Genomic DNA, 13,240 nt, shown 5'->3' on the forward strand with positions numbered 1-13,240 from the left:
GGCAGTCCTCTGTCTGCAGTGGATGCTGCCATGAGGGGATTTTTAATTTTATTTAATTTAAGATTTATACCCTGTCCTATCTCGCTAGGCGGGCTCAGGGTGGCTTACAACCATTACCCCATGCATTGCCTGGTGATTTCGGCTGGAGGTGGCCACTGCTGCACAGGATTCTCTAGCTTATTGTACTTTGCTCAGCCTGGGCCCTGCTGTGCACATGGTCTCATACCTGGGCTGCCACCCCCCACTTGTTGTAAGCCACCCTGAACCTGCTTGCGGGATAGGGCGGGATATAAATCGAAAAATTTAATTTAATTTAATTTAATTTAATTTTGTGGGGGCTAGTTCAGCTTATCTTTCTGGTCTCCTTCCACAAAGCTTGGGGATGGGACAGGGGAGTTTGCAATGCCAAGCTGCTTTGCATTTTCCCCCTGGAGCCCAAGCTCACAGCATTGGCTGCAGAAGCCAACTAACATTAACTCACAAGTAAGTGCAGAAATGAAAACCTCAGGAAGCATAAAACATGGATTCTGATGTCTCTACACTAATGCACAAAGTATGGGAAATAAGCAGGAGGAATCTGAAGTCCTGATACAGGAAGGGGACTATGACCTCATAGGCATTACTGAAATTTGGTGAGATGACACAACTGGAATATTAGGACTGAGGGGGCACAACTTATTTAATAACAGCAGACAAATAATGAAGGGTGGAGGTGTAGCAATATATGTGAAGAAGGTATATACTAGTGAGGAAACGTGAATCTCTGCATGGAAATTGAGTTGAGACTCTCTGGGTAAAAATAAAAAGAGTAAAAAATAATACTGAAGGTCTGATATAAACCACCCAATCAGGCAGAGGACTTGGATGAGACACTCCTAGAACAGACTGCAAAGTTCTGAAAGGGAAGCGATACAGTGGTCATGAGAGATTTCAGTTACTCGGATATCTGCTGGAAATCCCAACTCTGCTAAAAATGGGAGGTGGTGGGTTCTCCTTTGGAGGGTTTCAGAGGCTAGATGGCCATCTGACAGCAATACTGATTCTGTGAACTTAGACTGATTATGAGAAGGGCATGGATGGGTTGCATCAGTGCTTAGTTCTTGTAGCCCTTTCTTATACAGCTGATCACCACTTGGGGTTAGGAAACAATTTTTCTCCAGGACTAGCCCATGAAGCCTCATGGTGAGGACACATCAACTCAGCACTTATCACCTGCTGTCCTTTATAAAGGTTATATCTCTAGTATCTGGTATTACATTGTATGCACACATGGCCCAGCCCGACATAAGAACATAAGAGAAGCCATGTTAGATCAGGCCAATGGCCCATCCAGTCCAACATTCTGTGTCACACAGCAGCCATATATATATATATATATATATATATATATATATATATATATATATATATATATATATATATATATATATATATATATATATATACATACACACACACACACACACACACACACACACACTGTGGCTAATAGCCACTGATGGACCTGTGCTCCATATTTTTATCTAACCCCTTCTTGAAGGTGGCTATGCTTGTGGACGCCACCACCTCCTGTGGCAGTGAATTCCACATGTTAATCACCCTTTGGGTGAAGAAGTACTTCCTTTTATCCGTTTTAACCTGTCTGCTCAGCAATTTCATCAAATGCCCACGAGTTCTTGTATTGTGAGAAAGGGAGAAAAGTACTTCTTTCTCTACTTTCTCCATCCCATGCATTGACAAAATGACTTTTATGTCAGATTTGGCTCTCTTAACAAATGAGTTCAACACCTCTGGTCTAAAGGGTTCCTTCCTTGCCCCATATTGATATAAGTGCAAAATATGTGTTTTGGGGTAATATCCCTGAAAGAGGGAGTGTAGGTAGGAGAGATGAAGTCTTGCTATCTTTAATACATAGATATTTTAGTGATGTCGCTGAACAGTAGTGTCATGTTAGGCACAACAGACCCATGAAAAAGATAATTCATCAACTAGTTTAAAAAGCAGCATTTTAATTGCTAATGTTGATGAAACACAGGTGGTTACATGTGTGGTGCAGGCAAGTGGGAAGGAGAGTCATGACATAAGTTGTGTTGCTTCCTTTTTCTGCCATGTTTAGAGAACTGGACTAGGACCAGGGAGACTGAAATTCAAAATATGTTGTAGTGTGATCTTGGATCAGTCAGTCTGAGTTTGGGCTGCCATGCCCCTGGTCAGAGTGGGAGATGTGATGCTACTCTGAGAGGCATTGTGGTGGTGGTAGGGGAGCCTTACAACACTGGCTATGACATCACATCATTTCTGATAAAAAAAAACCAACAACTGGAAGTGACATAGGTAGCTACTAGCTACCTATATCACTTCTGGAGAGGTTTCCAGCTGGAGGCGACATAATGGCGCAGATGCCCCCCCCCCCCCCCATCCCTGTCCACAGCCCTCATACTGGTTGCCAGGCACTGCCTACAACACTATTCTCAGTAAAGACATACAACACCAATGCCAGGGGGAGGAGGTAGTGTACTATACATAGGCCCTGCAGTGTGCACTAGAGTATTACAACATATAGATTAGATATTGTCCAAGTACACCATAAAAAAAAGAGGGGTGGGGGGTTTCTCTTATATTTCCATACAAATTACCGTTATTACGAATTACAGTAAAAACCCCGGAGGTATATAACTTTTTGGAAAGGAAAACTCTTTTCACTCAGGGTTGCCTTCCTTTCTAGTAAATATGGCAATTTGGATTTGACCTGTGTCACGCCAAAAAAACCCATGCCCTCTAGAGGTCAGATTAAGTAAAAATGACATGAGCAAAGAGTGGGTTTTAAGTTATTGCTCATGGAAATTTAAGTGCAAAAAAGAAAAAAAAATGTTGTGGTAAGACTGCATTTTATAATTCAGAATGCAAGGTTTAACTTGAGCAGGGGCTCAGCCCTAAAACAGCTGGCCATTCTTAAGGTGAATTGTTACCTAATTATTAAACACTGTGTGAGGTGCTGCTTCGGATCATGTTATCATGAGGTAGGTATTTTGGTGGGTGAAGGGAACCAGCTCCAAATCATCCTAGGCAGGAAGATCTCATCACCCCATTCCCAGCTCAAGAACTTGGCCATCTCAGAGCTAATCATTCAATTTACAACAGGGAAATCTTACTTAGTTGGAAACTGGCAAGACAGCTATAGACTGTCAAATGCTTCTGGTCATGCACAAAGTGCTTTCCTCTCATCACTGAGCAGCCACAACTACAGCTGGGGAGGGGGGTGGAGAAATTGGGCAATTGATTGCCCAAATACTGAAAATGTGAGGTTTATACTTAAGAGTCTCAAATATTTACTTTACAAATGAAGTACTGTCAGAATGTAATTTGGAGAGAGAGAAAGAGAGAGAGAAGATCAAAGGAGAACAGAGTTTAAAATTAAATCTGGTCCAGGTGCAGAATGGCCCTCTTGGTTCTCCACTTGTCACAGCAATTCCGATGACAGCTGTGCTGTAAATGGAAGTTAATTATAATATCTGAGGCCTGTCATCTGCATTTCCGCCGTTTGAACTGGCAGGAGTAAAGGCCCCTGTGTGCAACCCGGACTGAATCCTAAACAGTTCAAAAGGAAACATGGCGAGATGTTAAACAAAAGGAGCGCGCAGCCTGCCACTTTTCACGCGTCCCACTTGACTACTGTCCTTGGGCAACATCCACACTTGAGGGTCAGGTTAATGACATCAACGGGGGCGGGGGGGAAGAGGTGTAGAAGGAGACTCGGTGACACAGCCCAAGCAGTGTACGCAGCTGGCAGTTCAAGTGACCTCCTGATCTGTGCCCTTCTTTGACATTGTCTATTAATACATCCCAGGCACAGAGTTGATAGGAAACAATGGCAGGCAGGCACCCTGCACATGCGACCCCTGACACGGCAGGCCTTTTCTTCTTCCTCCCGAGGATGCAGCCAATGGGCACATTCCCTAGGCTGGCTACCATGGCAACCGCACTGCTGCTCTGCAGCACATTTAACGTGTCACGTGAAGGAAGATGAATGTGTTAGAAGGGAAGGAGGGAGCAATGAAGAGAAGAGGGGGAGGTAGATCACATTCAGAACTAAACGTTCCCACCAGAGAGAAAGAGTCAATTTTACAGAGGAATAAAATGCTCAATATTCCTCTTTTGAAATTTCAAATGTACACAAGCAGCAATGTGAGTGTTTCCATTTTCCTTTTAAAAACAGGGATCATGTAAAACCTTTTTCCAAAGCAAAAGGGATGATTTCATTCATAATCTGCGATTGACCCTGACCTCCTTTTAAAAAATCATCCTGCAATCAGACAATACATCCTGCACTATTGTGAAGAATTCTCCTCCCTTTCTTGCATTCTGTTGAAAAGTTAATGATGTATGAACCACAAATCCACTGCACCACAATCCCAATGCAAAAGCATGCTTCTGAAATGCAGTTGTACTTTGCAAAACACTTCAAAGTTATTACTAGATAAATAATGCTAGTCTTGAGTTCTGTTTTAAAGCCCACCTGTACTGGAGCAGGTGGCCGTATATTCAGGTTGGCAGTCGTGTTGGTCTGAAGCAAAAAAACAAAGTTCGTGTCCAGTAGCACCTTGAAGACCAACAAAATTTCATTTTGAATGTAACCATTCATGTGCTTGCACACATGTATCTGATGATTTTTAGGGGAACTTTTTTGGAGGGGGAGTGTGCGGTTTTTATTGTTATTTAATTTGGTTTCATTTTTTTAATGGAATATAATTTGCTGTGAACCACCTTGAGCCTGGTCATCAGAAAAAGGCAGTCAAAAATTCAATTCAATAAATAAATAAATGCAGCGTGCATGCACATGAAGGCTTATATCCAGAATTAAGCTATTGTTGGTCATAAAGGTGCCACTGGACTCAAACGCTGGCATAGATACTATTATCTGAACACCACAAAGGGCAGTCTTTTTTGTCTTCTCCCTCTAAATAAATTTAACTAGTGTCAGGATTTCGCAAGTTTTAGTTGCAGAAACTGTTGGCTGTGCCTGTCCTGTACCATGTGAATAAGGAACAAAGTTCTTCTGAGCATGTGTAGAGCAAATCTCCCTTACAACAAGCAGCTAACCCTTGGGTGAAAGTTATGAGTCTTCTCAAGACAGAAGGCACGCCTTCCAGGCACAGTAGAAATGCCTTAATCATACCAGAATCTCCAAAAACATTATTTTTAAAAGATATAGCAGGAAGAGTATCTTAACACCAAACATTCCTACTCATTTAATTATGTTCTCTTTTGTGTTCCCTCTGACAGCTGCCCCTGCCAGACTGCCTTCCAACACTGCCCTTTCCTCTCAGCTTCACTGATTAGAATTTGCTCCCATTAATTAATCAGCCCATGATAACTTGAAAATGAAGGGTAGCTTTGGGAAGTGTAAAAATATTTTCCCCTTATTTTCAATAAGTTTCCTAATAAAGAAGATAATCTTTGAATATAATTGTATATTTACTTAAATATTTTTAATTCTGTTTTCAGTATAACTGCTCAATGGAGATGCAGAATATGCAGTTAAAATGTGGGCTGGGGATAGCCTGGTGTATGGGCTTTATTTTTAGGGGACCAGTAACAAATCAGAACAAGAAGTGCTTTAAAGGGTTTTTTAAAAAAAAGTTTGACACACACACAGAAATTCAAATGGATGGGTTTATGCAGCATACACATCTTCTTTAAGTCTACACTATATGAATTGCATACACATCCAGTTTTCGATTTTTTTTTCCTACAGCAACTTCCATCACTGAGAAAACCAAAAGGCAGCAAGGGCAGTTCTTGCTGCTTGGCATGGAAAGGTGAACACACAGGAAGCTGCTTTATACTGAATCAGACCCTTGGTCCCATCAAGGTTAGCATCATCTACTCAGACTGGCAGTAGCTCTCCAAAGTCTCAGGCAGAGGTCTTTCACATCACCTACTGCCTGGTCCTTTTAACTGGAGATGCTGGAGACTGAATGTGGAACTTTCTGAATGCTGAGCTGATGCTCTGCCGGTGAGCCACGGGCCCTTCCCTATGCTGAGGGCAAGTCCCAGGAAAAGAGCACCTACAGCCATGTGTTATTATGCCATGGTATACTGTCAGGGCCCATTCCCAGTCATGCTTGGATATAGCTGTGCTAGGGCAAATTATTTGGTACCTTAATCTAGTTGCCTCCTCTCTACCAAAAAGGCTGCTGGCAGGCTGGTCTTCTGTCGTAGGTATTCTGTATTCCTGCCTGTACGTTCCCTATATCAAGATGGTTTTTCTCATAAATCTACCTTATATCAAGCCAGACCACTGATCTATTAGCTCAGTACTGGCTACCATGACTGGCAGCACCAGGGTCTATCCTACTCGCTACCTGCAAAGACATGTGCCTGGCCACCAAACCACAGCTGCTTCTCTCCCCTCCTTATAACCTCTGGCTCCAAGGACAGGATGTCTTTTAACATTTTCTTGTCTATTCTGGATTCTGTCATATCTTGATCCCACATTGGACCTAACTTTGAATGCAGGGTTAGAAATGGGATGCATCTAGAATTTAAACTCACAGATACTGTACAGAATCAAAATGAGATATGCAAAATGCAAAAAAGAAAGCTTGCATCCCCCCCCCCCCTTGATGTGGTTTCTGTAACCTTTCCCACTTTCTAAATAGTCTCCTATTAGTCTAAATAATGGGAAATGGTTAACTGAGGCCAAGGGAAATTCTCTGCACCAGGAAAAAAACATAAGTGTGTCAACTGCTCGATTTTAACTGTGCTGCAGTCATGTCCCAAGGCCACCAGAGGGCAATGAAATAAACCAGGATCTCCCTTGGTCATAATTTCGAATTTTCACATCTTACAGCAGGCAAGTCAATTACAGCAGCTTTTCCCCTTTGCTGTAATAAAATGCCATTGAATAATGTGGATGTTTATTTGCTATGGCAGTTGATATTTAACACCAATTTGCGCATTTGGAAGAGATAATGACAAGTTTGGAAGGGGGGGGGGAAGGAATGATCACATGTGATATAATTAAACAACTGAAACAGTAAGAAATTATTACGCCAACATTGAAATAAGGCAGGTTATGCCCGGCTAACACTTACACGGAGAACACAACCAGACTATTTGGCTTAGGATGAGCCCAGAATCACACATTTTAATGCTGCTGCAGTTCCTTCCAAGCCAAATGTACTCAGAGCATAAAGTGCTCAAGAGCTATAGATGCAATCCATGAAAGTTCCTGGCATGAACACATTCACCCCATCCCATTCCTGGGCCAGAATCAGCAGAGGGACAACCCAAGTATCATTGCAACTGGGAGACTGTATGGTTATTGCACAAAGTAATATTGTTTTAAATGGCACCCTCCAAACATCCAGACTTCACAGTGTACTGTAGGCCTATACAGCTATATATAGGAACAACACATACACCTCAGGTGACCAATTCCAGGTTAGGAAATTCCTGGAGATTTGCAGGAGGAACCTGAGAAGAGCAGGTTATGGGACAGAGAGGAACTGCAGCAGGGTATAACCTCTAAAGCAGCCACTATCAACAGAGGAACTGATCTCTGTAGTCTGGAGATCAGTGGTAATCTTGGGAGATCACCTGGCCCCACCTGGAGGCTGGAAACCCTACTTAAAACCCACATTGTCCCAAGAACTTATAACTGCATTTGATTTGAACATGCCATGTCAATGGTTCTTAAACTGCTGTCCATAGAGAAATCTCATAAGAACGTAAGAGAAGCCATGTTGGATCAGGCCAACGGCCCATCCAGTCCAACACTCTGTGTCACACAGTGGCAAAAATTTTTATATATACACTCACACTGTGGCTAATAGCCACTGATGGACCTGTGCTCCATATTTTTATCTAAACCCTTCTTGAAGGTGGCTATACTTGTGGCCGCCACCACCTCCTGTGGCAGTGAATTCCACATGTTAATCACCCTTTGGGTGAAGAAGTACTTCCTTTTATCCGTTTTAACCTGTCCGCTCAGCAATTTCATCGAATGCCCACGAGTTCTTGTATTGTGAGAAAGGGAGAAAAGTACTTCTTTCTCTACTTTCTCCATCCCATGCATTATCTTGTAAACCTCTATCATGTCACCCCGCAGTCGACGTTTCTCCAAGCTAAAGAGTCCCAAGCATTTCAACCTTTCTTCATAGGGAAAGTGCTCCAGCCCTTTAATCATTCCTAGTTGCCCTTCTCTGGACTTTCTCCAATGCTATAATATCCTTTTTGAGGTGCAGCGACCAGAACTGCACACAGTACTCCAAACGAGACCGCACCATCGATTTATACAGGGGCATTATGATACTGGCTGATTTGTTTTCAATTCCCTTCCTAATAATTCCCAGCATGGCGTTGGCCTTTCTAATTGCAAACGCACACTGTCTTGACATTTTCAGTGAGTTATCTACCACGACCCCAAGATCTCTCTCTTGGTCAGTCTCTGCCAGTTCACACCCCATCAACTTGTATTTGTAGCTGGGATTCTTGGCCCCAATGTGCATTACTTTGCACTTGGCCACATTGAACCACATCTGCCACGTTGACGCCCACTCACCCAGCCTCAACAGATTCCTTTGGAGTTCCTCACAATCCTCTCTGGTTCTCACCACCCTGAACAATGTAGTGTCATCCACAAACTTGACCATTTCACTGCTCACTCCCAACATCTCCTGGTAATGCACTAGGAAAAATCTGGGGTAGCTTGGGCACAAGGCACAGGGTTGCCCCAAACTGCTACCTACCACCTCCTCCTGTCCTGCCCCTGACTGGGAACAAGCTGCCCAAGCAGTGCTGCCCAGCAAATGAAGGAGTAGATCGCAAGGAAAAACAGAGGCAGACAGAGAGCAAGGAGGGAGAGTGTGGTAAAGGGATAAAGGAAGAGTAAGGTGCAAAGACAAGAGAGCTGGAAGCAGAGGCAAGGCCTAGTCACTGTCTTGAATGTGTGTTTAGCACTGGGTTTTACATGAAAAGAAAAGGGTTCACTTCTGGTTATGGGGGAAATATCTGGGGGGAAATATCCAAGTTTAAGAACCTCAGAGCTAGGCAAGGAGTTCCTAGTGCATTAATCCTTCTGAGCAGATAAACAGGTGAAATAGTATACAAGTGATGGCACACTGAGTTCAAAAGCAAGGATGTTAAGTGAGGGAAACAGCTCAAGAGAAAACTGCAAAAAAGAGATCAGTAGAATACAACTGGATCAAGAAGCTACAGAACATCAACAACAAAGAGCTACTGAGGGGCAAACAACATATTACATTAGGTATTATTGATGGATCTCCTGACACATAATTTGAACTGTAAAAGCAGCTGTTGGGGGCAGGGACAGGCAGGATTTGGACTGGGACCTGGGTTCCAGGGTAGAGAAATGTAACCCCTACCACACACATGTACAGACATACATTTCCACAGTAGATACTACCACTGTCCAAAAGCTACCATTACAGCCTCTAAACAGAAAAAAAACCCCACCTTATACCTACTTGTCCCCTTTCTGGAGCCAAGATTGTGTGGGAACCCATTACACCAAAACTCTGTACATGGAAAGCTAGCAAGTTGGGGGGTGGGGAGGAGAAACAAAAGGAATGGCTGAAGACAGAGAAGTCCATACAATACAAATTGCCACTTGGGATCAGGGAACTGACACTTGCCTGATCTCACGGTCACGTTTGACACCTCCTATCAGTCAGTCACACACTAGTACTTCTCCATCCAGGTTGGCAGCCCAAAGCAGACAGACAATGATGAGACAGCCAGCTCCAGCCTGAGCACACCAGGGGGCAGATGCAGACATTGACCCTTTACTTAAGTGGTCTCTACAAAGAGTGTCATGCCTGCCAGTTCAACATTTGCAAGTCCAATATGCCTAACCCTCTTTAGTCAATTCTGGGAGAACAGGGCAGACAATGTAAAACCAACAGCATCATAACAAAAACATAAAATATTGTAATATTATGCCACCAAGTAAAATTGCCCCATATAAAGTTAACCAAGGGAATTAGATACGACGGGAAACACACAGCAGCCATGTGTTTTAAAGAGGTAACTTTTGGGATGTTTTCAAGCCATGGGGGGGGGGGGGGGAATGTTGGGTTCCCTGATTCAAATTTTGAGAAAATCTGAAATATATGCAATATTTCCTTATCCCAAAGAAGGCAGGGAGAAAAGAAGAGAAAGTCTGCCTGATCCCACCCTGCACTTCCAAAGTGGGGAGGGAAGAAGGGAGAGGCAAACTGCCTAACTAATTGGCTGGATACTGCTTCCCTTATCCCATGTGGGACTCAGGTGGCTCAAGGGCCACTTCCCTCACACATCCCATGTGGGGCTAGGGCAGCCTGAGTGCCACCTCCCCTGCCTGCCTGTCTTATGTGGGGCTTGATTCTATGAATTTAGGCAGATAATGAGAAGGAGGGCAGGAAGGGTTGCATCAGTGCTTAGTTCTCAGGTTTCAAATATATTTATTGAGTTTAGGTTTAAGAAAGGGGAACAGAAAGGAAAAGGGAAATTGGGGGTCATATATTATCATTATAGTTCTTCAGATTTCCACTATAATATAATTGGATTATACTACATTTCACCAATAATCACAGTAATTTCTGTAAGTCTGTTAACAATTTTCAATCAACTTAAAGTTCAAAGTTAAGAGTCTCACACCACTGAAAAAAGTTCAGTTCAATAATGTGTATTAATCCAGTACTTAGTTCTCATGGCCCCTTCTTACACACCCAGGGAAATGCTGATTGCCACTTTGGGGTCAGGCAGCAATTTTTCTACAGGCCAGGGATCCTGGAGGGTTTTTGCCATCTTCTGGGCATAGAGCAGGGGGTCACTGGGTGTGGGGAGGGGGAGGTATTTTTGAATTTCCTGCATTATGCAGAGAGTTGGACACACCCTGGAGGTCCCTTCCAACTCTGTGATTCTAGCTACCAGCTGCTTGTTGCAGGTAAGGAAGTTTGCATATCATTCAGGAGATTCTGTCTTTCATATCCTATATAGAATGTATGGGACACTTGAAAATTGTCCTAACATAAAAATCCCTTAAATATTGTTCTGCAGGAAAAAATATCCAACCTCTCTAGTTGGTCCCTGGTATCTCTCAATATGGATGTTTCATTTTTTTTAAAAAAAAATCCAGTTTTTTGTATCATTTAAGTGCATTCTCCTTGAACTCACTTCCAGCAAAATGTCATGCTAATAATTTCTTCATTTAATTAATTAATTAATTAATTACTTTAAATTTCTATCCCGCCCTCTCCGCAAGCAGACTCAGGGCGGCTGACAACATTCATAACCAAGACTTCCTTTATATAAACCATAAGTACACTGTAATGATGAAAACAGAAATTCAGTTATGGTTTACCCCCTTTGATGCAGTGGTTCTCAAAATGGGTTTCAAGAAGCGCTGCGATTCCTTGGATGCTTAGCTGTAGTTCTTCGGTGATAATTAATTATGAACAATTTTTGCTGTGAGACATTTCGGCCACCATCGACCATTAAGAGTCTTTCAATGCAATACTCAAGTCACTTGACAGGGTTTGATGTATTCTAGGTTGAGCCATCAACATTTTGTTCTCTGGTGGGATTGTTCATGACAGGGAGAGGGTGAACTGTTTCCCCACCCCATCCAATTTCATCCATCAACACCCCTCCACACATACTAACAGCTGAATAATGCAAGGGGGAAAAGATAATTATAGTCAGCTATCTGCTCAAAAATGCTGGTAGGACCTGATCACAGACTTCTTGATGCCTCACCTTGTTTGATTCTGAGAGACTGCCCAAGAATATGCCCCAGATTCCTCTGCAACACACAATGTTCCTTATCTGATATTAACTGGATCTTTGATAGGCAAACGGGCATGGAAAGAGCTTGCTGAAGGTAGGCGGTTTGAAAACCAGTACTCAGTTGTTTATTGCCTGTAATCAGTGTCATGGAAACCTCAGCTATCACCACAAATAAGCAGTGACATCAACATGATGTTCACAGTTCTGAGCAATGAATTCTCTTTTCTGTCATATACAACACCACAAAAAAGTATATTGAGACAAAAATGATCTCTAAGATATATTGTACTAAAGGGGACAAGTAGTTAGGGAAACTATCAGTAATCTAGCCTCGCTGCTTAGAAAACTAAAGTTGGCACTGGAGTTTAGAATTTGGAGAACCTTTTCAAAAACATATAGACTGATGGCTAAAGCTTGTCAGGAGCTTATGAAAAGTTTCATAACTGGAAGTTCTGCAACTGCAAGTTCTGCTGCACACTGGTGGTGAAAAGCACCATCAAATCACAACCAACTTATGTCGACCCCTATAAGGCAAGATATGTATGGAAGCCAGGTTGCCATTGCCAGCCTCTGCCTGCCTCACATTACCTTCTGGTAATCTTCTTTAGATCTCAGGGCAGCTTCCATCTGTTCTGAGGAGTAAGTGTAGATTGCAGATCTGTACTGTGAGCCAACATCATTCCCCTGCCGCATTCCTGGGAAAAAATCAAAATACAACACAGAAAGGGATTGGTGGGTTAGTTTCTTGTTTTCTATCTAAATACCCATAGGGTACAGATGTAAACAATCCAGTTTTAGTGCCTTCTTTCTTAATGGGGACTTCATGCACTGTCTGAGCACCAAAAGTCATTTGCTGTCAAGGGTATTTCTCTCTTGCTTAAACGGACATGAACTAAATGTATGTTATGGCTTGATGACATCACCAACAGTCGAGTACAGTTGTAAGGCATTCAGAAAAATCGAGTGAGTGATTGCATTAGTTGCCATGGTTTAAAATTCACTGAAATCAAGAATCTCCTAAAATATTTAATTGGCACCTCAAAATCTCTCAAAAAGGCCTTAAAACCTCTCCTTCTACACAAACTAGATGCTTATTTGAAAAGGTGGTTTTTAACACTCTCAAAAAAACCCTGCCAATATTTTCTTAGCATCCTGGTCTCTTTTTACAAGAAAGAAGGCTTTGTGCTGACTCAATGCAATAGAACGGCATTTCCCATTTGCAGGGTCGCAACCCAGCACCAGGCCACAGAAGCCTCAATACAGGGTCACAAGAAAAGCCAAAGCTAGCCCCACCCCACCCCCAGCAAAGCATGAGCTCTGCTCTGCTTCCTTCCTTCCCTGTCTCTGTTGTGCAGAGAAAAGCTAGGCTTGAAGACTGACACAGGCTTCAAAGCCTGAGCTCCGTTTTCCTTTCTATACTCTGAAATTCAGAGTATAGGGCGGGATA

The 13,240-nt window shown here is 42.7% G+C and overlaps 1 protein-coding gene across 3 annotated transcripts in view; it reads right to left on the reverse strand.

The window, feature by feature from the left end:
• MSRA (methionine sulfoxide reductase A) overlaps positions 1–13,240 on the reverse strand; it is a 353,827-nt gene that overhangs the window by 99,471 nt on the left and 241,116 nt on the right. For all 3 annotated transcript variants that reach the window (XM_060250067.1, XM_060250083.1, XM_060250076.1), the window contains exon 5: positions 12,382–12,488. In XM_060250067.1, coding sequence (XP_060106050.1) covers positions 12,382–12,488 — 107 coding nt within the window. The remainder of the gene's footprint in view (positions 1–12,381; positions 12,489–13,240) is intronic.

Source organism: Heteronotia binoei, chromosome 1 (assembly GCF_032191835.1).
Source record: "Heteronotia binoei isolate CCM8104 ecotype False Entrance Well chromosome 1, APGP_CSIRO_Hbin_v1, whole genome shotgun sequence".
In the NCBI taxonomy this organism is placed as follows: domain Eukaryota; kingdom Metazoa; phylum Chordata; class Lepidosauria; order Squamata; family Gekkonidae; genus Heteronotia; species Heteronotia binoei.